General features: G+C 38.8%; 2 protein-coding genes and 1 pseudogene across 5 annotated transcripts; 1 reads left to right on the top strand and 2 right to left on the bottom strand.

Moving 5' to 3' along the window:
- The first annotated feature begins 618 nt into the window (after positions 1 to 618).
- Positions 619 to 3,746, top strand: LOC143855129 (DNA ligase (DUF1666)). 4 transcript variants are annotated; one of them, XM_077365327.1, is made up of 6 exons: positions 619 to 882; positions 956 to 1,302; positions 1,646 to 1,948; positions 2,027 to 2,401; positions 3,028 to 3,233; positions 3,317 to 3,746. In XM_077365327.1, the coding sequence occupies exons 1-6, from the start codon at positions 722 to 724 to the stop codon at positions 3,572 to 3,574; spliced, it is 1,650 nt and encodes a 549-aa protein (XP_077221442.1). In that variant the 5' UTR covers positions 619 to 721; the 3' UTR covers positions 3,575 to 3,746. The 4 variants fall into 4 exon arrangements, with proteins under 4 accessions (XP_077221442.1, XP_077221443.1, XP_077221444.1 ...); XM_077365328.1 differs by having other exon boundaries at positions 624 to 882; positions 985 to 1,302; positions 3,022 to 3,233; XM_077365329.1 differs by having other exon boundaries at positions 625 to 882; positions 1,007 to 1,302; positions 3,022 to 3,233.
- A 3,426-nt stretch (positions 3,747 to 7,172) lies between these two features.
- LOC143854840 (F-box protein At4g18380-like) lies at positions 7,173 to 10,925 on the bottom strand (annotated as a pseudogene).
- A 3,950-nt stretch (positions 10,926 to 14,875) lies between these two features.
- On the bottom strand, positions 14,876 to 22,615 carry LOC143854839 (zinc finger protein STAMENLESS 1-like). The gene is made up of 5 exons (XM_077364950.1): positions 22,245 to 22,615; positions 17,937 to 18,061; positions 17,503 to 17,634; positions 16,222 to 16,303; positions 14,876 to 15,837 (listed from the first exon to the last, which is right to left on the bottom strand). The coding sequence occupies exons 1-5, from the start codon at positions 22,613 to 22,615 to the stop codon at positions 15,381 to 15,383; spliced, it is 1,167 nt and encodes a 388-aa protein (XP_077221065.1). The 3' UTR covers positions 14,876 to 15,380.
- Between the last annotated feature and the right edge of the window lie 4,614 nt (positions 22,616 to 27,229).

The raw sequence follows: 27,229 nt of genomic DNA, 5'->3' as shown, positions 1-27,229 counted from the left end.
GAGGAAATTTCTCAAAAGCAATCTTGCATCCCCTCTTTTCCGGTTGAGAAGTGTCACCTGTTATGACATGAATGAACTAAGAAAAATTCAGCCACAATAGCCAAGAAATAGCTTTGTGCGAAAATACTTAAGACATTCCCTTATCAAAATCTTAAGATGATTAGCACACGCATTAAGATGCCTAATTGGAATTTAGGCGTGTGGTGCACGGATCCACGTGCTCACTTGGCATACGAGTGGGACCCACCTTAACTTTCTCATACACGGAAACCTTAACGGGCAAGTTAAAAAAAAAGGAGGGAAGAACCAGCAAGGAAGATATCCCAACTTTTCCAATGACAAAAATACCCAACTCATTCAAACGGCCTCTAAATATCCTACATTAAATTAATAATAGGATGGAATAAGACGGATTTCTTGTGAGAGCGGCCAAGAATACTCAAATCCCTCTCACAAAAATACCCAAAATCATTCAAAGCTTTGACAGCAATCGACGGTAGATCTTAATTCGCATGGTAAGATCAAGTGGGCTCGATTTCTTGATTGGTAGTTTAAGCTTTTGTAAGCAGTTATGTCGGCCATTTTTTCAAAGAAATGAGGGGCATTTTGGGCATCAAATGCTCTCTTATGGAGGGGAATTCTACTTTCCTTGCCTTGCTTTCTTTGGGAGACTATCTCCCATGGCTAAAACACTCTGCTATGTTCAATAAAAATAGCAGTGATGTTCTTCTTTCATGTCTCAACCTCCTTCAACTCTCTCTTCCTCTTCTTCTACTTTTCCTCCATTTTCCTCACTGAGTTCTTCCTATCTCTTTGCCGGAAAACAACCTACGAAAAGTCGGCAACTCTCTCAGCAAACACAAGATCACCCTCTAGTGTTGGGTAAGTTGGGTTTTCCACCATTTGTTCTCTCTCATACAGACCCATTTCTTATTCTCTCTTACTGTCCTCGTAGAATTAATGGATGTGATCATGGCTCTGAAGATGGAGAGCTTGTGTTTTACAGCGATGAAGGGTCAGAGAAAGATCTTGTGGCTGATGTCATTCATGGCGGGGAAGATCTATTGTTCTTGGCTTCTAGAAACTCACAACAGGATTCTCTTCTTGCCGCCGCCAAGTCCTCCACCATAGAACAGCATTCAGACTACTACTGTGCTTTGGAGTCTGAAAATGACGGAGAAGATGATCCTATAGAGGAGATTGAAATGAAGGACACTGACCAAAATAGCACGCCAATGCCAAAGCCAGTGGAGCCATATCATGAGATATTGTTAGTCAATGATAATATTGATACTTCAAAAGGTATACACCATAGCAACTAAAAGCTTTTCAATTTTGCTACATAGTATAGTTTTAAATTTCGGCCAAAATATTTCGGTTTCGGTTAGGATGGAAACAAAATTCTCCGCAGAATCAGATTTTTACGAAATTTCACTGTCAGTTTCACAACTATTTACATGACCTCCACCGAAATTTACACACTATCCACCGCAATTTCGCTAATTTTAACCGAAATTATGAACCGATTTTTACAAGATATCAGGCAAAATTTCCACCAAAACCGAAATTTAAAACCTTGCTCTTCATAATCAATCTTTTCAACAATGAAACCAGAACTGATAATAAATTTATTGTTAACAAACAGATCAATGCGGCTCGCAGAATGGAGTAGATGAAAGTTTATTGGAGGCCGAGAACCCGAAGATTCAGGATCAAGAAGTTGAAGGGGAAGAAATTCGTGCAGCATCATTTACTGGTGGTTTTACCTCTAACAGTTCTCGCGAATGGAGAAGCTCAACAAATTTCCGGGACTCTGAGACTGAAGATCCCTTCTCATCTTCGTCTCGAAGAAGCTCATCCAACTGGGAAACTTTTACTGTGTTCCGAAAATACGATGAGGAAATGCTGTTTCTCGATCGGATTAGCGCACAAAAACTCAACCAAACAGGTTTTTTTTCCTTTATATTATTGCTTTATCTTCTATTGCTTTTAAACAAACTGCCTAAAATATAATACCCATTGTCAGAATCTCTCAAGTCTGTACAAATAAATCCAAGATCGATTTCACAAAGGATAGTCCATAAGTTCAGTACAAAAAACAGAGAATTTCCAGAGTATGGTAGGAGCCCTTACCAAGAACTGGAGACAGCTTATGTGGCTCAAATTAGCTTGACATGGGAAGCTCTTAATTGGAACTACAAGAATCTCCGCCAGCGGAAAGCTTCCCCAGGTGAGGAAGATTCCAGGTGCCCTGGCCAAATTGCTCAACAGTTTCAGCAATTTCAAGTTCTGTTACAGAGATTCATCGAGAATGAGCCATACGAACATGGTCGTAGGCCTGAAGTTTTTGCTCGGATGAGGATAGCAACACCAAATTTACTTCAGGTCCCTGAGTTCAGAGGTACCCACAAATAAATAAAAAATTATCATTCTCCAATTGTCTTTTCTTGATAGTATTTGCTGGCTTTTCTTGAAGACTCGGAAGCTGATCGAATAGTCCAGTTAGGCATGGATAATCTACTAATACATCATCATCATCATCAAACTCTTACGACTCGTACGAGTCAACTCCCGACTCGAGTTGAGTAACTGGGCTTTCGAGGCGTTGTCAAAGACTCGTCCGAGTCGTCTGCTTACTCGAACGAGTCCCTGGGAGTCGACTCAAAAAAATAAGACTCTTACGAGTCGAGTCGCTGGGCCTAGGCTTTCTTGTTTTGATGGTTGAAAACTTGGAAGTTGGAACTTCGAACTTAATTATTTTTGTGCATACAAGTTACAAGCATATAGCTATTTATATTTTGGCTTAGTGCTTTATCTATGTGCTATTGGGTTATATTTTATCCATGCTTCACCTTTTGATATATAATTATATTTTTGTCAACTAAATTTCCCCTCTTGTCAAAAACTCTTACGAGTCACAAGTCGAGTTGAGTCACGAGTCATAAAATTAAGAAATCGGGTCACAGGTTGACAACTATTTTTATTATTATTATTGACATTTCATTTCTTGGTTTATCCAAGAGTCAGAAGCTGATAGGGGCAAAGAAGATGACAGTACAAAGATTTCATCAGCTAAATTTCTCAAAGTACTGGAAGATGCCATTCGAACTTTCATGAATTTTCTCAAGGCAGACAAAGAGAACCACTGGCAAATTTTTAGGACTCTTCTGAAGAAGAACCAAAGCTCAGTCAATCCAGCCTTACTTCATTTAATCAAGAAAGCTAATATAAAAGTGAGTTAATAGTCTCTTCTTGCTTGCATTTTACTTTATTTTTCACACAATACCTCTGTTCTTATTCTTATATAAATCCACAGAAGAAAAGGAAACTCAAGGACCTCAGGCGGCGTCGAAAGTGCTTAAGGAAAAGGATATTGAAAGAGGATGATGAGATGGAAATACAAATGGGTCTAATAGATTTGAAAGTTGTGTCGAGGGTTTTGAGGATGTCAGAGATCAGTGAAGAGCAGTTTCACTGGTGTGAGGAGAAGATGAGCAAAGTAAGAGTTTGGGATGGGAAACTACAAAGAGATTCTTCCCCACTTTTCTTTCCCTGCACACTGGCCCACCTTTGAAGACACCAAGTTATTTGGATTGCTTGATGACTAGACAATGTACATGAAATGAATATGCACTGTTACCATCTGTAAATACTGAAAATAAATGGCAGCCAAAAGACCCATATCAAAAGATATCCACATAGAAAAGGAAGAGCAATGACAAAGCAAAAAGAAAAGTAAAGGTAGATATGTCGTATGATCTCATGTACATTGAAAAGGAAGAGCAATGACAAAGCAAAAAGAAGGGAGAGGAGATAGAGATGAGTATAGCTTTAACTTTCTTTTGCTTTTTATTGGGATTTGTTTATATGGGTGGGGCTACAGTCCTGAACAGGGGTTTTATAATAAAAGAAGGGATAATGAATAGGAAAAGGTAGCCTTTGAAAATATCAAAATGACTCGAACCTTCGTCAGTGTTGTCAGGTAATGTGGCACGCACATGGTACACTTAAAAGCTTCAAGAACTATCTAAGCAGGGCAAGATATGATTATATTATACATTATGCTGATCTGGTTTGTTCATCATAAGATATACTGACCAAAAAAAAGCTTGGATTCAAAAAACATTCTAGTATGACCATGTGGCATTATTTAACATATTCATGGCTTATTTATCAATGTATTAAGAACTGAATGCAGACAAATTCATGATACCAACACCCCTCTAATAAGGGAAGCAATACTATGTGAACCAGAGATCAGGTACGGGTGAATCTCATAGCTGCTTTGTCGTGATTGGATAGTGATGAGAGGTGAGTCCACTAGATCCTAATTAAGGATGGGTAGGCCAAAGGGCACACTTTTTCGGCTACGCCAGTGTGTCAATGGAAATCGAACCACCGACTCAAGTGACACGATATAACAATGGATGGGGCCAAAGCTGCAATGCAACTGCAACCCTCCTTGATTGTTGTTAAAATAAGATCATAAGAAATAAGTAATACTAGTTTTTTTGAATGGCAATCAAAGAAACAGCAAAGACCAAGGAGATCTTGAAGAAGAGAACAACAAAGTAAATAAAGCCAGCCAACTATAACAAAAAAAATCCATGAAAACAAAACCAAATCCTCCAGTCATCAAGGAGAAAGAAAATTAAACACAACTATCTTATATATGTCAATTCCATAACAGGCAAGCCAATTCACATTATACTCAATTAAGTAATCTTTGTTATGGAATAAGTAGGTATCAGAAGACATCCACATCTGAATTTGCGAGGGAGTGTCTGGACCCACTAGAAAATGCTACCACGTACCCTTTGGTGACTGTCACATGGTGAAACTGACACTGACATTTGAAGAGTGCTTTGCAAGAATTATCACCATAGAGAAGTGATCAGCTCAATTAGGATAGTCTCACTTGGAGAATTTATCAACTATACTCAATATGCCTAGGATATTTTGTATAAATGAGCTTTGAGAAATATACTAAAGAAATTCAAAAAAGAAAAAAGAACAATATTATAATTCTTTTCAAATTTCAACTATTCTTTTATATTTTTTCCTTCTATTAATACAAGTTGATCTTTTACTTGATAACCCTTTTTCCTTGGATATTTGAATATATGAACTTTGAGAAATATACAGCACAAAGGCTAAAAAAAAAACCAACAAATATTTTGAAATTTCAATTATACTTTTATTTTTAATTTTTACTCCTGTTTATGTGTACAGCTAGCCCCCCCCCGGGTGCCTGCGGACCCCCACAATGGTGGGAGCCTAGTGCACTGGGCCACCCTTTTTTTATGCAAGTTGCTCTTTTACTTGACAACCCATTGTTTGGATCAAAGGAGTCTATTTCCAAATTTTCCTACAACTTTTACACTCGAAGACAGATAAGTTGAACAAACCCTATTCAATTTTTATTTAGAGAGACCTTCAATTTATGATGTCATCAAGCTAAATTAACCATAATCATATCATTTCCCTATAAATCATAGAAAGAAAGAAAATTTTTGGTCAGAAATGTTTTTTCTCTCAATCCGAACAGGGCCTTATAATTCTATGCAGGGGACGCATATCCGCACTACCATATTTTGACAATGAACTGAGGCGAGGTCATTGGGGATAAAGTAGGTAGGCAAAAGATCTCTATTAAGTAAAGATGCATTTGAGTATTCAAAAAAGAAAAAAGAAAAAAGTAAAGATGAATTTAGAAACCCAGGTCCGGTGAGAATTGGTGGAGTTTGGGGATATTATTCATGCTTACTCTGGACTGTTTGGTAGGAGCTATTCAGATAAGGCGACAGTAAGAACTATCCTAACAGGAAGAGAATTCGTGACTAAATTAGGTGTCCGCATGTCGTGGAAGGCAACTCATCAAAAGAGACGGCATGGGTGAAGGAGCAATCTCGAGTCCCATGAAGGTTGGCAAGTGTTATCAATGAATTTCTGACATATGTTAACGCCTCGCTATATCATTCCACCATATCCCCCAACGGGCAAATGAGATAGCGGATTTGTCAGCTAAAGGAGGAGTGCTGAGGGACATGTTAATCGGTTTCTTAGACCGTGAAGAGGAAAGGGCGGCAATGTGTGTGTTTCAAAATTGACAACTTGCACACACAGTAAACTAACAATCCTCCACACTAGTTTTCTCTGCATAAGAATTAAGAACTACATGTAACACAATGATTCCTATGATGACCAACAACATTAAAATTCACTACTGATCCATATTGTGCACACCATGAAATTGAGATTTATATCATAAACAACAAATATCATGACTTTTGACTTGTTGGACAAACGAAAATAGCAACCCAAATCATTTATCTAATATCCTTTGTGGTCAATGGTTAGGTGCTCATTACAGAACCAAAAGAAACAAGCACTCAAGCCCTGGACTCTGAATTCCATTAGATACATAATATTCTTGAGCTAGTAGGATTCAAAACTATTTATAGGGTAAACTGACGACTCAAAACGCTCTTCATGCTTATCCTGCAGATACAGTTATACACTTATACTCTAACACAGTATTGCCTCTCTAAGCATTCACTCCCCCAAGGCAAAGAACCATGTAAGATCACCCAAGACAACTCATGAACCGTTAAATATTTTTTTCAGTACTGTATAATAAAATAACGACAGGAGGGGATGCTACTACAAACTGCAGTGTAGTTTTTAAAGATACAATTTATCATGAAGAGTTTGTTACCTTTTTTTTTTTTTATAGGTAAGCTGGAAGAGTTTGTTACCTTAACAAAGTTATTACAGTTCACTTGTATTGAAATTTAGAAGATCTGTCAGAAGTTTACATTACTGAATCGCACCAAACTACAAAAGAAAAATAATAGAAATCAACATCAATTCCATTTAAAAAAAGAAAAGAAATCAACTTCAATTGTTACAAGAAGCATGTGCATTGTTGGAAAAATATGTGTGACAGAAGCAAATGTTGGGGCCACGTGTTCCATTTGATCCTAACCACTTATATGCATAGCAAGACCAAGCCGATAGATGATTTGGATAATTGAACAAAAGGCCCACACTTGTACTTATGCTCATGCACCATAATAACAACTCCTAAATGAATCACACAAGACTCTGCATACTGAATAAAATTATACAGGAAAGAAAATAAACAACGCAACATTAGAGACATTTCTAACTGCATGTCAAGAAAGCATTTCTTTTCATTCACTTTAAGCAAGCAAGATACAACCAACAACAGAAATTGGTAGAGATAAAGGTATACCTCATCTCCAGTCCCAAAAGCCTTCGAATTCCAAACAATATTTCTAAAGCGCAACTCAGAAGGGATTCATTTCTAACAGGTATGTCTTTCTCTTCACCACCAAATGGTCTGTCAAAAGCATCAGCCACAAGAACATCTTTCTCCCAATTGATAGAATGGTCAACCGCTCTGATTGCGACAAGTGTTGCTCCCTCCAGCGCATAACCTGATCCTAACTCTAGGGAGGGTGCATACCACAAACCTCATGTTCAGAGCCGGCACCTGTGTTCGGTTTTCTGATGTTGATGCTGCCAATGGCAAACTTCAGTACTCCTTGAGCTGCTCTTTCCCCATAGAGAGCATTCCTTGCCCATCAGCATCTGTTAGAACTAGATTCTGAAGCGTGGAATGATCCGCGACAATTTGCTGCAAAAGGTATTGCCACAGAGAGGAAGCTATCAGGGCTGTAATCATTCAAGGGAAGTTCAGAATTGCCATTGGTGCAGAATGACTCCGAAATGCTGCCCTGATCTTCAATTGACAAAGGAGGTTCAGAATTGCCATTGTCCAAAGACTTCTTTTGGAAGGAGGTAGAGGCAAGGTTCACACAGTTCTTGAGCAAGCTGGGGTTTGGCAGGGACCCTACGGGATTATTAGATAAAGAGAAAGATGTTACATTCAAGGGCACAGGAAACCATCCCTATAACTTGGATACATGACAGAGGGAGATCCAAAAACTCGGGATAGACGGAAAAAAAGAACACTAAACCTAAGAGTTCAAACTGCTCAGTACTCTTGAGTTACATAATCAGCTAGCTTGATGGGAGAATGTTGGGATCTTCAGGAGCGCCATAGGCAAGGAATGCTGAGGTATTTCTTCTTTGGAACCTTCTGCTAAGGTTCAATCACCTTCGGAGTCAATGTGGTTCATCAATAATTCATCTTCTGAGGCATCTTTGGACTGGGATCTATCCACTTCTCTTCCCTTAGTCTCCCCCTCAAGACCTGCTTGGGATCTATCGAGGATGGAAGAAGATACTTACCACAGCAAGATTATATAGGGATTAAGCCAAGGAGTTCAAGAAATTTCCATGGATTTCAACATTGCTTGTAAATCTGGACAGAGTCTACACCAATAGGTTCTTCTTACTTCTTCAAGTGACGAGCTCACTCTAGCTTCAGCTAAATTGCATCAATTTCTTGAGATCTTGAAAATGATTTGCAGAACTAGGTAAGGAGGTGCCTAGCTTCTCTTGTACCCAAATTTCCGTGCCAAACAAGGATCAAAGATGATGAATTGAGGTAGGAGCTGAAGAACCAGCTCTCTTGATTATCCAATAGCAGGTTCTTCAAACCCTCCTTCCATGGATTTGCAAGAAGGAACCCTCTCCAAGATAAGCTTCCTTCCAAACGAAAACTTTTAATATCCTCCAAATTCTCAAAATACAACATAAGGTCTAATTGAAAAAAAAAATGAAAAGGCAGCGGACTTTTATAGCCCATTACAAACACCAAATTCGTAAACTACCCGTAAGCAGTTAGTAAAGGACAAATAAGCACAAAAGAGCACAAAATGACACTAATTGCAATTAACTACTAATAAAACAAGAGCAATACTAAACTAAAGAGCAATGAAGGCTGATGTGCAGATTCCAAGGGGATGTTCCTGCATCATCTATCCACATCTCTCCCCTTAGTTTCCCCCTCAAGACCTGCTTGGGAGGGCTCTTGATCCTGTTCGACATCAGTCGCCGCTATGGTCGAGAAACTGTTCTTCAATTTGTCGGTTGCTCTAATTGTGTTCATTGGGTTACTATTCATCATTCTGTTGATGGGGTTTGGGTGAGTGGGCCTGGACCCGGATGCCTTTTTTTTTGTAAGGTGAGCCTCCTTCACAGCCTTTCCTTTGTGCTTCGTATCAGTCTCCTTCCGCTCCTCAGAAGTATGGATTGCCTTAGGAATTGGTCGCCATTCCTACTTTGGAGGATTTGGTTGGGCCCTGGGGCCCTGGGTTGCCTCAGGGGTTGATCGTGATTCCTGTTATGGAGGATTTGGTTGGGCCCTAGGGCCCTGGGTTGCCTTAGGGATTGGCCTCGATTCCTGTTTTGGAGGATTTGGTTGGGGCCTGGGGCCCTGGGCTGCCTTAGGGTTTGATCGTGATTCCTGTCTTGGAGGATTTGGTTGGGCCCTGGGGGCGTGCATGCAGTTTTCAGTTGAGTGACTGAAGTCTTTGCAGTAGTGACATGGAATTGGTTTCCACTCATAGACAACCTCTTGCGTTTCAACTCCAGTTGAGGTGCGAATTCGGATCGAGTCTGGAAGCTCCTCTCCTGCAGGGACTTCAACAAAGACTGGCGTAGAGAAGCCTTGTTGCATCTGCGGTATGGGAATCCATGCAGATAGGGTTACCTATGATACTAGCCAATTTACTAAGGCCTATACGGCTCCAAAACTTTAGGTGGAGTCCAGGAAAACGAACCCAGATGGGGATTGAGGTTAGTTTTAGCCTCTCGAGAGACATTCCTGGGGTCCATCTTTGGAGGATAAGGGTTCTTCCTCCATAGCTATGGCCTGCGGTTCCGAAGATTTGGGTACAATCAGTTGGGTTTCCAAATTTGAATAGGAAGAAACCTTCTTTGAGGGAAAAGATCTGAAAATCGAGTTTCCATTTCCTTGCAAAGTGATCCCTAAGAGCCACATTATATGGCCTTATTCCAATGAAGTAGCCCATAAGGACGGTCTTGGTCTCTACCTCAAGGATAATGGAATTGAAACGCTTAGAGACAGCGCAGCACCAGATTAGGGTTTTGTCATCGTGAAGACGATTGAAGATGAGCGAGAGGAGCGCATTGGGGAGACGATCGAAGTGATCTTCTTTCAAGCTTAGATTTGTTAACATTTCTAGCAAAACCCTAGAAATTCAGGGAAAGAAAAAGAAACTACAAACCCTAGATGCAAAATGAATAAAGCAATGATACTAGCAATTTAGGGGAAGAAAAAGAAATTCCAAACCCTAGATGGGGAAAAGTGAAATGACAAACCCTAGAATCGAAACGATATAAGGAAAAGGAAGAAAGACAACAAAAAAAATATTTGCAAACCGTAGAACTGGAGATGCAGAGAAAGAAGAGCAGAAAAGGGAAACCCTAACCTTTGAGAAGTAGAGAGTGCGAATGAGAGAGAGAAGAAGAAGAAGAAATTTTATGCTCCGGGGAGCTGACCTAAACGCCTTGATCAACAAAATAGATCAATGGGCCGGGCCTGGCCTGGCCCAAACATGGTTGTAAATGAATAGACCCTTGAGTCACTCTTGGGTTAGATGGAGAGAATTGAGATGGCGTAAGTCATTCTTGAGTCTTGACTGATTCATCAGAGAAATTTGTAAACAGGAAACTCGGCGCATATTTCACAGTTATATATCGATGGTTAGGTGCCTGAAATTTGTAAACACACTGGATGTGTGTTTATTTAAAATTAAACTTGCAAAGCTTAGTAGAGATCGATTGTGGTGAAGCCTGATCACGCTCATCGAAATTTGAGACCATAGCCACGAGATAAAGTTGACATTATGCAATAGGAAAAGAAAAGGCGGAATATTAAGAGTTAAGACCATAACCCTAACCAGCTTTTCATATCACCACCTGATCACTGCTTTATTTGTTGCTTTATTTGTTACTGTGGTAGCAGTCATTGACGTGATTAATAAGGAAAGAAGATGTTAGCTTTAAGTTTTTGAGCTGCTTTTACTTCTTTAACATTGCGGCTGTAACTGCAACTGCATTGATTTCATCTTTTGCTTTTAAGGGAAGCCCAAAATATTTTCTGCCACTATCTCTGTTTATTGCGGAAAACGTGGTGAGTTGACATCCTCACACGTTTCTTTCCTTCTCTCTCTTGTCGGTGTCTCATAGATATTGAGGAATCCGTGTCATCTTGCCAACTATCTTTGGCTCGAAAGATCGGTGATTGGGATTGTTCATCTTATGGGTCACTCTAAGGCAATCCCATGTCTTATACATTTGTTCAAGAAATTTCGTTTAGTTCAATTTTCAGGCCTGGTTGAGCCACTGGGTGGGGTGGTCTCCTAAATGATGAATAGTGAATTTCACTAAATTTGGCTGATTACAGTTAACTATAACTAGTGCTTATTACTCTTAAGGGGCAATATAACCTTAAATCATATTAGATCAATGGCGTCGATCTCACCCACGTGTCCATATGTCAAAAGTACTCTAAGATTGATTGTTATTTACAATTGACATGGGTGAGCTCTAGATCATCAACCTTTTCTTTATTGTTGTTTGCATGCTATTGTTGGGAGGCAATCTCGTCAGGCGCCGCTGGGAAGAAGAAGACATCAGTTTTGTGAAAACCTTATCTCCCGCCATACTCTTAAACTCAATGTTGATGGTCACTCGCTTAGCAACATTGGGAATGGGGAATTGGAGGTGTGTTTAGAGATAGCAATGGCATCATCATTTATGCGGTCTTAAGTCCAATAGGACTAATAGACTTCACGGAGGCCGGGGTTCGAGCTATCCACCCTGGCATGGGCATATTTAGGGAGCAGATGGATGGTAAATTGCAGCTGAAAGGTAACTCGTCTGATGTATTTTACTGGGCTCAAGGTAAGAGTTTACGTCCTCGGAGATTGGCTAGGTTTTTTAATTAAATTTCTGCAATGTATGATGAGAGATTTATATCTTTTGTCCATGTTCCTTGGAGTGCCAGCGACCTTGCAGATCGATTGGTCAAATTAGGGGCCTCCCGAGATTCCTTGTTTGTTGGGCAATCTTTGCTTGCTGACTTGAACATGTAATATTTTCTCTCTTCTAATACAATTTTCATTCACTCAAAAGAACATGAGATTTATGTGGTTCATCTCCTCCTGTGACTACATTTGTAGCTAACGTTGATCCAAAGAAAATTACTCGTAAAATTACAATCGAGAACACAAGAGATCTATATGGCTTCTCTTTAAGTGATTAAATGTGAGATTCCACATAGGGGAGCGAGGAAAAGTTGCGGGACTATATATGTGGACTCTTTCTCTTTACTGTGTAGATGTGTTGTTGGAAAATAAAATCGGGGAGGGCAGGAGACCCAGAACCGAACAATATTTACAAAGTGAGGGTGGGTCATCACAAAATGGTATCAGAGCGGGACTTCCCACAGTACGGAGATCCCACATTAGAAAATGAAGAAAAGTTGTTGGGCTATATATATGTGTATTATCTCCCTCAATTGTGTAGACACGTTTTCAGCATCTCCTAGATGTGGGGCTCTGCGGGGTGGGTCATGAGCGGCAGCAATACCGGAAAATAGAACCGGGGAGCATAGGAGACCTAGTATCGGACAATATTTACACAGTGGGGTTGGGTCGTCACATTACATCTATGCGTGAGGGCAACCCATGAGCTTCACTAAATGCTAAAATTACAAAATACCAAGGTCTCACTTGAGAGGCCTGGAACAACAGGAGCATGAAAGCCTTGAAAACTGTAATGAAAACCATATTTGAAGTAGCATATTATTTTTCATTGTTTTTAGGAATTTCCTCTCTCTCTCTCTCTCTCTCTCTCTCTCTCTCTCTCTCTCTCTCTCTCTCTCTCTCTCTCTCTCTCTCTCTCTCTCTCTCTCTCTGTGTGTTACCCGAAATAGATTTTACAAGTGGCATGGGAATATACATTGAATAGAATTTGAGACATAGATACAAAACCCTAAAATAGTTGTGTCATATACTAAAGACTCCTGGAGCGGATAATCTCCTAACCCTCCAATTTGTAAAGATAGTTGCAGCATGTGTTAATAATTTTAAGATGCAGTCACTTTACAGGCCACAATGTGAATAATTTGGACCATGCAATGGGAGAGGTTTCTGTAGTAATCTTATCAATGGTAAGGGACGAAAAATACAAGTAGTTTGAATCGATGAAAATGTGGTCCTCCCTCTACTTTTCACTAGACCTTATTTTCGAATTGGAAAATAGGGCCAGAAAGGGACAATAATTCTTTGGAGAAAAATAATCTATACCTCATATGATTATTCCCCTTCGAGGACGGGGTACTGTATTAGTGTACGACTTCTTATTTTAGAGGAATTATACTGTCTCCACACATATTTCTGAACGAAAAATACTAATGCAACTGAGCTCCATTGTTTGTTGATCAAAAGACCCTTCATCTCGTGGACCCGGGCCGATAATGGAGCTCATATACTTAATATTTGGACCCTCCATCATAAAGGCCAATATGAATGGTAAAGATAATTTAGCTGGGAGTGTTTTTGTGGATGTCCTATCCATTCAAACATATGGAAGGGTTTTGATAAGTGGACAGATGGTTGTTTACCCATCCTTATTTTAGGGGAGTGATAAATCGACTCCCATATATCTTAAATCGACCCCCTATGTGTCTATCTCTCTCCTCTTTCTCTCTCTAACCCAGAGGAGAGAGAAAGACACATAGGGGGTCGATTTAGGATATCTGGGAGTCGATTTATCACTGCCCTTATTTTAATTTAGAAATAAGGTTGGGCCCTATATAATAATCCTATCTTAATTATTTGGCAGCCACTATATATTTGTTTACCATTGTCTTAAACTACATAGGGCACTTTATGGTGATTAGCTTTGTTTATCTGGTAGTCCATCACGTGTCTATTTCATCACCTCTCTCTCGATCCTGATCAGATGACCTTGAGTGGCCGAAAACATTGGTAATTGTGTACTAATGGTTTTCTATAAACTAGGGGTCTGCTTGATGGCTGGAATGAAAAGGGAAAGGAATGATGTGGAAACTGGAAAAGGGAAAGGAATGGAAAGATGTCTCCATGAAAAAATTTCTGATTGTGTTTGGTTTTAATCATTGGTTGGAACTAGTCTAGAGGTGCCTGGATGTCGCCGAGCTAGGAGTAGGTGCAGCCCATGGTAGGAGAGGGGAAATGATGTAGGAAGGACGTACAATTTATAACGGCAAAGATGATCCAGTCAAAGGATTATGAAGGATAATCGTGGGACTTGAAAGTTAACCCACATTTGGAAGGAATCTCCACGAAACAAGTGTAAGAACACTTCTCTCCACAAAACACACTTTTCATTTCATGTTTTAATCGTACAAAAAATAAGGTGGGTGCTCTTGTCATTCTATTCGACCATATGTATAGAGCTAAGCTCTCTTTCTAATTAAACTCTCTTTCTAACTACAAGTAATATTAAAAGAAGCATCCAAAATATAAAAAAACAACGCTGAAATCCTATTCAAAGTAACTAAATGGGATAAAAAGCCAATTTCTAACCATTAAAAAAAAACAATTTCTAAGCTAACCATAGCTACTTGCCATTTTAACTACTCTAATTAAGGATATTGGTAATCTTAATAGGACAATATCACTTTATACAAAGTATGTATATTTTTTATTGTCCGGAATAGTGATGCCCAACAACGGGCTAATTGTGTTAAATGGACAATGACTGAAATATGTTGGATGTTCAAAGAAGGAATCCACCACTACCGTATGAGAGAATGACGAAGTTGGTTTTTCATATACGTTGGACTCAAACAGGCAGAGAGGAGAGAGAGAGAGAGAGAGAGAGAGAGAGAGAGAGAGAGAGAGAGAGAGAGAGAGAGAGAGAGAGAGAGAGCATCCATGGCTTTTACATCAGTCCAATATCTACAAAAGATAAAAATACTCAAAACTGAGAGACAAAAATGTCCTTTGGCATGCAACCTAACTTAAGATGTGAAAAGGCTCTTCAATCTTTGAGTTGATATCTAACTCCTGTGCCATCTGCCCCATCCATCTCTAGTTTCGCTTTCACAGTTTCACCTACCTACCCTTGGTACACAAACCCTAAATTAAGGCAGCTTAAAGCCAAAATAGCTGGTGTGTCTATGAGCATAAAAGCTGCCAACCCATATGTCCTACCTGTAAAAAGGCTTTATCCTTTCTGGCATAACACTTAGTCAGATGTTTGGTTTCTGATGCAGTGCCAACTTGGCATTTCTTCTTCTTCCCTCTTTTTTTTTTTTTTTTTCTTTTTGTTTTTGAATAGTTTCTTATTCTTCCCTCTTATCACCCGCTTTAGTTTCTTAAGATCAGCATGCTATACTTAGGCTTAAGACTTGAACTTTCACTCCCATCTTAAAATTCGTCATGAAATCGATTGATCATAGAAGGATCTGAGACCTGTGAATCTCCATAGCTACAATCCCAATTGGCTTGATCCCCCATACTTCGTGGTCTCGTGTTTCTAGCCACCGCTGTTGCCGGAGCCTGGCTAACTTCCATGGGAAATCCATGATCAAGAGGAGCTCCGACACAAGTGTAACTCGACTCGGTGGTGTAGTTTGGATTTGGGTTGTGGTGTGAATTGCCAGGGAGGATTTGGCCAATGATATAGTCATTTACCAGAGGATATGGCGACGAGAAGGGGAGAAAGCGCGAAGTGGATGAATAGATGTATGGTTGAAGAGGAGGAGGTGGTGGTGGTGGTGATAAAATGGGGGGTGGATTAGGTGAAGGAAATTTTGTGTAGACTGATCTGAAGGGTAAAGATGTATGGAACCTTCCGGAGGACATGGGCTGCTGGTTGCACCTATTTTTTCAGACAAAACAATCAACTGACATTATAAGATAAAGGAGAAGAATAAAATGGCATCTTTGTTGAAATAAAGTGTTTTTTTTTTCTTTTTTCTTTTCATGTAAGTTTGAAGGATCAATGTCAATATGACAATATGTACTTGTGACAGTGTGCTCTTTATATGCATAATTGTCTTCATGCCTCCTTTCCACAGCTCCTCTCTGTGTCCTTTTTTTCTTTTTTCAATTAATAATATATGCTCACTTACCCCCCTAAAATGGAAAGGGAAAATTTAAAAAGCAAGCAGTTTTTTAGATTGTACCCACACAACAGAGCATTTTTAATTTTAGTTTTGAATAAATGAAAAGGGAAAATTGGAGGCCTTGAGTTTTCTTTGCATACCCTAAATGAGATCCTTGTGCTGCTAGGCTTTCGTTACCGAATACCAGCTGCCGAGCTCGGTTCAGAGTCTCTGTCTCCCTCTCTGCACAAAGAAACCAAAAACCCATCAAGGATTTCAGAAAATTCCTAGCTTAAATTAGAGAAAAAATATGATAATATTGTTGGTAGTTATAATATTCAGTGTGCAAAATTTGTAGTTGGCACCCATCAATGTGTTGCATCATATCGATTGTGAAAACAATTATAATTCATAATATTATTGCAGCAAAAAATATATGCTGGAATCATGCTTCATCAAAACCCTAACTTGCTATTCTTATATGTTATTATTAATGTTATTGAAACAGTTTTTTTTTTTTTTTCTATTTCTTGCCTACAAAACTAGCTAACTACATCTAATAGGAGCCAACGAACAAATCGGTTTGGAGGATAGGCTGCAGAAAGGCTGGAGGGAAATTCTTGCTCTCATACAATGTGAATTGGGATCAAAGCTAACTACCTTCGTTTTCTCTTCTTCTTCTTCTTTTTTTTAAATTTTTTTTTTTTTTGATCCATTACAAGTTGATGCTTTGCTTTGCTTGGTAAGAAAAAGAAGAAGAAAAAAAATGCTTGTGGGACTAGTAATCCCTTTTGATTTTGAATATAGGTAGGGCTGCTGTACACACAACTCATGTATGTTGATGGGGAGGTTGATTTAATGGGCCAACTAGATCAATAGCTTTGATCACTCTACATCTTGCCACATGTATGGCATCCAACCCACGTCCGACCCTCTCCTCGGAAAAAATTCCAGAAAAATGGATATTTTGAAACTGGTATGCATTTTTTTTAATGGAAATGAATTAAATTAATAAAAGAGAGCACAGGAAAACCCCGACGATCAAGGTGATCAAGTCAATACAAACAACAACAAAAAACTACAAATTAAGGGGGAGGAAATCAAAGGCTTCCTACTCTCCACCCTAGATGCACCCTGTCGACCTAGCTATTGGCTTATCTTCTTACATGATGAAAAGAGATTGATGTTCCCTCCACTCATGCCAATCCGAGAACTCATCAATCCAACTTGCAAACCGCCAAGGATAGGACGAGCTAAAGTTGATTAAAAATAGTATGCATTGTTGAGCGAAAGATAAATATATATTAAAGGAGAAAGGTAATCTTCCATTTTGTTTCATTGGTGGGAGTGATGGAATGGCACCACAAGAAATGGAGCAACCCCTTGTAGATTTGTGGCTCATATATATTAAAATTGGTATGAGTGTGTTGATATTCTCTTGCCTTGGCGATGGCGATTCATGTGGCCACCAAGAGCTTGAGATTTGCAGAACTTGAGAGAGCAAAACCTACACTCGTACACCTTCTCACACTCCTCATTTCCCTCCTCCCCACTAATTTTCTTTTTCCTACACCCTGCAGCAAACCAAATAAAAAGCGACCCAAATTAAAGAAATATTAATAAAAAGCCCAAGATATTGCAAAATTACAAAAAAAAAAAAAAAAAAACCACCTTAAGTCTTGTTTCATATACTTGTTTAACTTAAAATATGATGAGATAAGGAGATTTTTTTTTGTGACAAATAAAAAAAGGAGAAAAAATAGATACAAGAAAAATGCAGTCCATGCTATAAGCCTTGGAGAGGCAAAACATAAGCACAAAGAAGATTTTGGCACTTTTTTTCTATCAAAGCATTCTGGTTTCTTTTACTACTTACTACTTTCATCCGTTTCTTCTGTTGCCACTGTCGAACTCTCCTCCGAGACTTGTTTTCCTTCTCTATACCGTTCGTCATACTCCTCCGGCAAGTTGTTGAGGTCTAGTGAACTTTTTTCCGGCCTCCTGCAAAAAATAGCATATCAAAGAGAGTTTTTTTTTTTTTTTTGAATAGCTAAGAATTATATTAACATAGAAGAAGATACACAGCGATGACCCTGGCGATCGAGATGATCAAAAGAATACAAAGGAAAACAAGAAGGAAAATCTCACGAACAAGGGCTCATCAAAGTGAGATTGTTTTTTTGAGGAACAGAGGAGAAGAGATAACTGGAGCAAAAGGAACTTACTTGGACATGGGTACTTAGAAGAGAAGATAGGTAGGTCTAAAAATTAAAATTTCACGTTGATGATAATGAAAGGTTAAAAAAAAATATAAGACTGCAGTTTGAGACTACAATACAAATGGCAGTGAGTGTGCTGTGAAAGTGAGCTTTAAAGGTCTCTCTCTCTCTCTCTTATCTTATGAAGAAGAAAGATACATTGGTTCTCGTGACTTTTATGGGGCGAGGGCTTAGGCAAGTGGCTTTGTTATTTTCATGAAGTTGAGAAGGAATGATAGGGACGTTACATTTCTCTTCCCCTAAGAAGCAGCCTATGTACTCCCCCCTACTACTACAACTGATACTGCTACTACAAGCACTAGTATGGTATCCAATAACATAAATCATGGAAATAATTTCCATAAAGCAAACACATTAGATGACAATCAAATGGCCATTTCCTTTTGTTCTTTTGCATTAAAGTGTGTCTGAATTATAGACAACACTTACTCCGTAGAGATAAAGAGAAGCCGCCCCTTACTACGTGCTGCACGATTAGTAACTACAAAAGGGCATGCTACAAGTCTATGCTAAGACCTCAAAGTACCTGGTTCTTTCGATCGATAGAATTGTTACTATCTTATCTCCCCCAGCATGCTCTTATGACCTTATGACATAGCTACGATGTAACAAATAAAATAAGCAGTTTCTTTGGGACTAGTGGGTGTGAAACAACTAAAGCTTAAGTGGTTAGAGTTGGTGTTATTTAATCATTTAATACTTCAATACAGAGTTCATCCATCGGTCAAAACGATCAATCTAGGCGGAAAATAAACTAAACTTAGGTCTAGGAAACTAAAATGACTATTTTTTTTGCCATTCTAGGAGTATGGAAATGGGGAACTCAAATGGCACTCTTTATGTCATTATAATGACTGGAAAAGATGATGGTCATAGAGCTTTCATAGATCTTTACAATGGCCCTATAACATCATAACAGATATTCTTAGGCCTTTTCTTTCTTTTCAAGAAAATATAATTAACAACCATTATTAGTATTGGAGAGTTGCACCCACATGAGGAATTTGTCTTTTTCTTAATTTCATTGTGTTTATGTTTTTTTTCTTTTATTTTTATATAAGAAAAAATTATGCAAACATTAATGAACATTGGCATAATCACTCAACACAAGAAAATTGATTTTCACCTGCGGTCAAGACCGCCAGTAAAAGTAAAAATATCCATTAAAGGTTATACGGGCAGATTACCCACTGTCATAAGCCTGTCGCTAAATGTGATGTCAATAAAGCTTTTACTAGGGTTAAGAAATCCGTCGGTAAATGTAGTCTTTAATCGACAGCCAAAACCGTTACTAATTTTTTTTTTAAAGTAGAGCAGATATGAGTAATATTCCAACAAATACATCTTTATAGATGTTGTTAGACCGAAAATCGGTAACAAGTATGACAGTGACGTAAGAGCTGAGCTGAATGACCCGAGGAGCTGAGTCCCGAGAAATCGAAGTGAGGGAGCTAAGTTCAGCTAAACTGAAATGAAGGAACTATGTTCTGCACAAAAGCAAACGAGGTCAGACGACCAACCCGGGTGTTACTCCGGACAGGCCCTTCGACACTCAAGTCAGTATATGAGCAGGAGTGCAGAGCTGGTTTAAGAGTTTTGGAGAGGTTGTCCATTACCTTTTTGTTTGAGCTTTGAACCCCCTTTTATAGAGGGAAACTCGATGACGTAGGATGACCTACGCCAGGACAGGTGTCGGCCTGTGATAGGCTTGAGTTTACCTACTCCAGGGCAGGTGTCGGCCTGTGATAGGCTTTAGTTTTTACACCCCATCAGATGTCACAACAAATATACACAAATTAATGTAGAGAAAATCCGTAGGTCCTTCAAATCATATATTTTTTCCAAGACCTACGAAGAAAGTTCCCAAGAAATTTGTGGGATATTAGAAAGTTCACAGTACTAAATAAATGTTAAAGAGTATTTTTGAGGGGTATTAGAAAGTCCATGTTTTGGAAATTTTTTGGATAGTAAAACTTTAAGAGTTTCTATTCGAATTGAGGAGATCTAAGCTGAAGTATCAAGATTGGATTAGGACTGGTTTATAATTAGAAAGTTTAGAAATGAAGTTATGTTTCTGAAGGAAATTTGGTTAGTTTTCCTTGAAAATTTATATTTTTAATTCTAATTAGAATCTGAGTTACAATAGAAGTCCTTTAAGTCATTTTTTAAGTTGGGAAGTGCCTAAGATTAGTAACCCCTACCCCTACTGGAGAAGGTTTTGGAAAGTTTATGTCTAAAGTCCGCACCATATCTTGCTCTCTTTCTATTGAATTATTATGTGCTATGTTTTGTTTTGGATTTAGTTCCAATTTGAAACCAACGTATTATTCTACTTATGGTGCAGCACACATTTTTGATAGGCCGAAGGCCTTTGTATTTCTCTTAACAATATTACATTGAATGGCGATGGACAAAATGCATCACCAAAGTTTGAAAATCCGTCACTATAAACATTTAGCGACGAATATTTATTCGTCGCATATTTAAGAAATGGTGACGGAAATTTCAGTCGCAAACATTATTTTCGTTTTAAAAAAATAATATTTAATATTTATAGGAAAAACATATCTTTCGCTAAATTATCTGTCACTATATATAAATTTATTGCTGATGGATGTTCTTCTGCCATTATTTATTTCTTATTGTTTTTATTTTTTATTTTTCAACTAATAGCGACGAAAAGAAATCATCTGTAATGAAATGACTTTTCAAAAAGAAATTTTTTTTGACAGCAGAAATAACTGTGCTAATGATTTTTCTAAAATTCTCTTTGGTGGTAAAAAAATCCGTCGCTAATAAAAAAAAATTTTTTTTTTAAAGTTTGACCAGGATCTATGAAGATTGCATGATAACAAAACAAACAATATCAGAATTGAGTCTCTAGCTCAATGGTCAAGGCTTTGTTGTTCAACTAAGAGGTCGAAGATGCAATCCCGACTTATCTTTGTCAATGGATGAGAGTTGTTAGTTAGAAGAGGACCCTAAAGGGATTTAAATAGAAGATAAGTATTCAAATTTTAAATAGATCTTTAACAATAGCCACTATTGATACCGTTAGTATCGACAAACTCAATCCTTGTGGAGGAAGAATAAGTAAAATTCTTGCCAAAATATTACAAATCATTTCTTCTTCAACAACACTTCATTTTGCAGAAGGTTGTTGCACTTTTAATGGAGAACTGCATGAGAAAAAATGTTCAAGGTAGCCCACTAACTAGTTTAGTGACTCACATACTAATAAATAACTTAGTAACTCACAAACACAGTAACTAGCCTATGAACTTACTGACACAGTCCACTAAAACAGTCATCTCTCTAACCACTTTTCTAATTTCCGAGTGTCTATACTCGTTGGAAAGATCTCAGAAAGATCTACAACTTCCTAGTTTACCACTTTTCCATATTCTACAATTTAGTAGTCCAAAAGTCAAGCTAAAAATGGGCTGAATCATTATGGCGGGAAAGCACTTGCATCAATCTCCCCCAGTTGAATGTCAACTCATCCCTGAGTTGACTAGGTCATTTTCATGATAAGGGATAAGATCAGAAACATTGAAAGTAGTGGAAAAACCATAATCACCGGGTAATTTAATCTTAAATGCGCTATCCCCAATTTCCTTAAGAAAGCGAAAAGGATCATCCGCAAGATCTTGAAGTGTGCAAAGTTTCCAGGTAGAAAACGCTCTTTGCATAGATGAATCAATACACGATCTCCTTCATTGATATCAGCCTTTCTCTTATGCTTTTATGCCCTGTCTTATACTTTTGGGTGTTCTTCTCAATATTAGATTGAACATTTTCATAAATTTTCTTAATTTCCTTTTCTCTTGCCTCTGCATCCACTCAACTTTGTAATAATAGGAAGAGGAATTAAATCAAGAGGGCACTGTGGATTACAACCATACACTACATCAAAGGGACTAGCACCAATGGTGTGGCTAGTAGAGCGATTGTATTCGAATTCGTCTTGTGCAAGAACAAGATCCCATTGTTTCCTATTGCTACCTACATAGCTCCGAATGAGGTTGCCAAGAATCCAATTAATTACCTCCGTTTGTCCATCGGTTTGAGGATGGTGATACAAACTAAAGTGGAGCTTAGTCCCCAACTTTGCCCATAATGTTCTCCAAAATGGACCAACAAACTTCGAATCCCTATCCGACATGAATGAAGATAAGAAGTTTAGCATAGTACTTATGCTAATCCTAGTCAAAATCTTAACTGGAGCTGCTGGTGGAACTGCTGCTTCCGCTCGGTGAATAGAATAAGCCCTCATCTGGTTTTGGATAAATGACTTTATTTTGATCTTCTATTCTATTTTCATCTGCTTCTGGAAGTGGATATGCTAAGCGGTGGCGGTGCCTCTCCCACTGCTATTGGTGGGTTCGAATATGGCACAGGAGTCATTGTTCGGACCACTGCAATTATGTCTCGATGAAATATCCAAGAGGTGACTTGTACACCTTTTTAGTTTGACTCTGGTAGCTCGGAAGCTGATGGATCATGATCCTCCATGGAGACTCTGGGTTCGATCCCTAGTGGAGTTGATTCCCTTTGTTTCTCTTTCATTGATTTAGGGTCGGCCATACCAGAACAAATGCACTGGATCCCATCTCCAAGGACCATACCAGCACAAATGCATTGGATCCCATCTCCAAGGACCATACCAGCACAAATGCACTGGATCCCATCTCCAAGGTTAAGCGTGCTTGGGCAAGAGTAGTACTAGGATGGGTGACATGGTGTGAAGTCCTCATGTTGCAACCATGTCTTGTTAGGGCCTCAAGGGTTGAGGCTTTGTATCCTCTGTTAGGTTCAATCCCACCTTACCTAACAGTAAGAACTATTTAGTATTATTTTTAGGGAAAATGTATAAGCCAATGAACAAAAGAGAAAGAAGTTAGTTTAGTTTCAGAAACGGAGTTCGGTTTCGGAATTGTTTTCCTTTTTCTTAACTCCTTCCATTGGCTGTTACAATTCCCAATGAGCTTTATGAACTAAAAAGGGAAGAGTTCAATATAACTACAGGCCAAAACAGGGGTGTAAATACAGATGAGATAGAGAGGAGTCTATGGTCACCACGCGTATCTCAATAAACAGACATGTCCCCACACGTATTTCAATAAACAGATAGATGAAGGCAGGTTTTTCCAGTTTTGTAATGCCTTTTCCCTTGAAAAAGCAAAAGATGAAATGAATGCAGCCGCAATCCTCAGGGAAAAATGCGGCCCTTCCTCAGTGAATAGGTGGGTCCGATCCATATGGATGGATGGGTAGGATCATTTAATTACCTACACTTTTTATAATTTTCATAGGCTTCTAAACAGATGGTTAGGATCATCTAATCATTGTAACATTTATGCAACTCAAGATCCAAGGTAGGACCTGTTTATCCGAGGTGTAGAGTCGGGCTCAAGATATGCACCTCACTACTTCATTAATTCGTGGATGTATCTATTACCAAATATGGGTTTTGAGACTAATATCACTATGATCAACGAAAGGCATAAATCTAACAGATTAAATAAATTCACGTAAGCTAGCTTATAGGAATTAAGGGCCCGTTTGGATACCTCTCATTTTGTATTTGGAATTGGAATTGAGTTTTGAATACATATTGAATAGATCCGGCAGCTCATGTAGAGGGAGAGAGAGGGGGAAGAGGGTACTTCCTAATGGAGGGGAGAGGTTGAGGAGCAAAGAGGGTGGAGGAAACTGCCAGATCTATGGATTTCCAATTTCTTATTTCCACATCATATTTAGAAATCTGATTCTTTTCACTGTCAGCTGCTGAATTAGAAATCCAAGAATTTGATCCGATCCAAATTACAATGCAAAAAGGGATGCAAATGTGAGAAATCCAAATCAAAATCTCTCGCCATCCAAACAGGCCCTAATAGTATCCACATAAAATATCTAAAACGACCGTATCAAAAGCCAACCACAATGTGTTTGTATCAGCAACGACGTATGCTAAGATAAATGTAACAAGTGTACAAATTGTATTCAAATTAATCTTACATAAAAATTTACCTATAGCGAATTTTCTAATCCTCTTGATTTTCTTACTTACAACTATATCCTATATCCTAATAATTTTGTTCAATCTCATGTCCGGTGCAAAGAAACTTGAGAGTGGATAGGAAATATGAGTCACTGATCTTGAGAAAAAGGCTGGTTATGTTGGCATCGATAGTCACTTGGTGATCGTTCTTAGCTGGTCCGTAAAGTTCATCTCAGTTGTACCTAGCTCATGTATGTAGTCTTCGGAGCCACTAGTCATGGGATCTAATCAAATCATGTACTGTCCCAATGCATGTGATTGGATAGAGTGGAAAGAAAATATACATAAGATGATCAATGGTCCCAATTTTGATTTTATGAAGGGGGTAAGAGGATGTTGATGAAAAAAACACTTTATTAGAATGATACTGTGCTAGAAGCAAGAGCGAATATATAGAGGCAAACGGGTGAGGTGTGTGTATGTAGGTTGCTTGCAAAATTTCTAAGATGATGGTTAGCTTGATTAGAAAAACAAAGCTAGGCATGGCTCTGATACCATATTGGAAAATCATAATACGTGATGATTAGAAAAAACCGCAGAGAAACCACTAATGATGGGTCATTGTTTACATGAGACCCTTAAAAGGTTTTAAATAGAAAATAAGAAGATAAATATGTGTAGCAACTATGCTGATCTAAGGGTGTCAATTTTGGCTCGGGCTCGGAGGCTCGCTCAAGCTCGGCTCGAAAAAAGCTCGGCTCGAATCCTTAACGAGCCGAGCCGAGCCGGCTCGCCAGGCTCGTTAAGCTTAACGAGCCGAGCCCAATTTAGGCCAGGCTCGGCTCGGTTCGGCTCGTTAAGGCTCGTTAAGAATTTAATATATTTAAATATATATATTATATATTAATTTATACATTAAAAGGGTTGTCCAGGGAGTGAAAGGGGGGGGGGGGCAAAATATGTCACTTCATTTTTGGAACCCCATTTGTTACTAGGACCACCCCCCATAGTGTAAAAAAAGTAGTCAAATTACACTAATAGGGCTGTCCAGGGAAGATGAGGGGTGTGAACATAATATAACCCGAGCTCGGTAAGGCTCGCGAGCCTGGCCGAGCCTGACCGAGCCGAGCCGAGCCCGAGCCTAGTTCGAGCCCGAGCCGAGCTTTTGAGCTTAACGAGCCGAGCCGAGCCTGGCCAAGCTCGGCTCGGCTCGGCTCGTTTACACCCCTATGCTGATCCAATTCAAATCTTAATAGATCTTTAAATGCCACCATTCGCCACCAATTTTTATTTTGTTTTTAAATCCCCACTACTTCACAAAAAAATCCAAAGGCTGAAATTTGAACAAAGTCAGTCGTGAGAGGTGAAACAACCTTGTAGCAACTATTATAATCCTCTTGATAGTGCGTATACAAGTATCCCAAGTGATCCTAAATTCCTAGTTAAAAGCATCTTTCTAAGGTAAATGATATTCTCATAATAAAAGCATCTTTCTAAAATTTAAGGTAGTTAATATTATGAAAGATCCCACCTCGAAAAGGGAGGAAAAGTTGCTGGGCTATATATGCGGATTTCTCATCTTCCTGTGTAGACACGATTTCAGCATCTCCATGGGGCGGGCCCCACGGAGTGGGTCAGGCATGGTTAGTGCTGTTGGAAAACAAAACTGGGATGGGGGGTAGATGACCCAGAACAGGACAATATCTACACAGTAGGGTCGGGGCATGACATATTCTCATCCCCTTTTCCAGACCTTCAACCCACATTCGTTTGTCTTTTTCTGCAAAGTCAAAACAAAAGGGAATCGAGAATGTAATCATTTCTAGGAAAATACAAGCAAATTCTGCCTTGGAATATCACATTTCACGTTAACAGGGGGACGCATAATCCTAAGGGGGCGGAAAAATCATCTGCCCTATTTGTTTATGCATCTTTTAACAAAAACTCGTTAAAGAGGCAGTAGCTTTATCTTTCTCTTGCAAACCTTTACCACTATTTCCAATCTATCTAATTATTAAGTAAATAAAGCTGATAAAATCTCTTTCTAGGCTAGCTCTTGAGTGCAAAGCCCACAAAGTAATACGACTCGTGGTCGGTCGGTCGGTGAAAGGACTCTCTCTATCTCTCTGTGATAAGGTGAAAGGGACGAGTCTTGGGTTTGATAATTCCTGGCGGCCGTCCTTTCTCTATTTATAACCTCTGATTTTTTTCATTGCCAGGAAATCGATACATCTTTTTCATCAGAGGGTTTGCTTTAATTTCTTTTATCTTTTCTCAGAGTGCTAGTGTCTCTGTGGGCTACAGAACAAACCTTTTGAATTTGCAAGGCTACGGATAGAGACAGAGATTCATGATTTTCACGATGTGGGCGAAGAAATTCTAGATGGGGTAGTGTGGTTTTACTCAGTGACATTACAGTGTCCGGTCCTTGGCAAAAGTAGAGGGAGGCCCATTTGCACTATGGTCTAAACTTGGAAATAATTAGTTTTCTCTCTACCATGGACAGATGATGCTAAAAAGAATTTCCTTATTCCAACAATTTGAAGTTGGGTTTTGTGAAATGTACATCACATGATTCTTTATAAGATCAATGGTCTTGATTGCACATGTCTCTCCACATGAAACATCAAAATTGATCAATAGCATTGGTCTCAATGGTGACTGTCCCACCTATATAATTTTATTTTTTTTAAAGATGACACCTATGTAATTGTTTTCTTAAATATATGGTACAACTCCATAGATATTTAAGGAAAGACAACATTGGCTTAAGACTAAGTACAAGGGGGTGCTGAGTGATTTTTCGAATCCAAACCATTCATCGGTAGGGATTAAGTAGAGATTTCCTACACTCCCTTAGATTTTTTTTTTTTTTTTTTTTTTGAT

This window comes from Tasmannia lanceolata, unplaced genomic scaffold, assembly GCF_043159265.1.
Source record: "Tasmannia lanceolata isolate RefF3 unplaced genomic scaffold, GAP_Taslan_0.1 ptg000020l, whole genome shotgun sequence".
Lineage (NCBI taxonomy): Eukaryota > Viridiplantae > Streptophyta > Magnoliopsida > Canellales > Winteraceae > Tasmannia > Tasmannia lanceolata.
The sequence above is the reverse complement of the archived record's forward strand: the minus strand, read 5'-3'. Positions and strand labels throughout refer to the sequence as shown.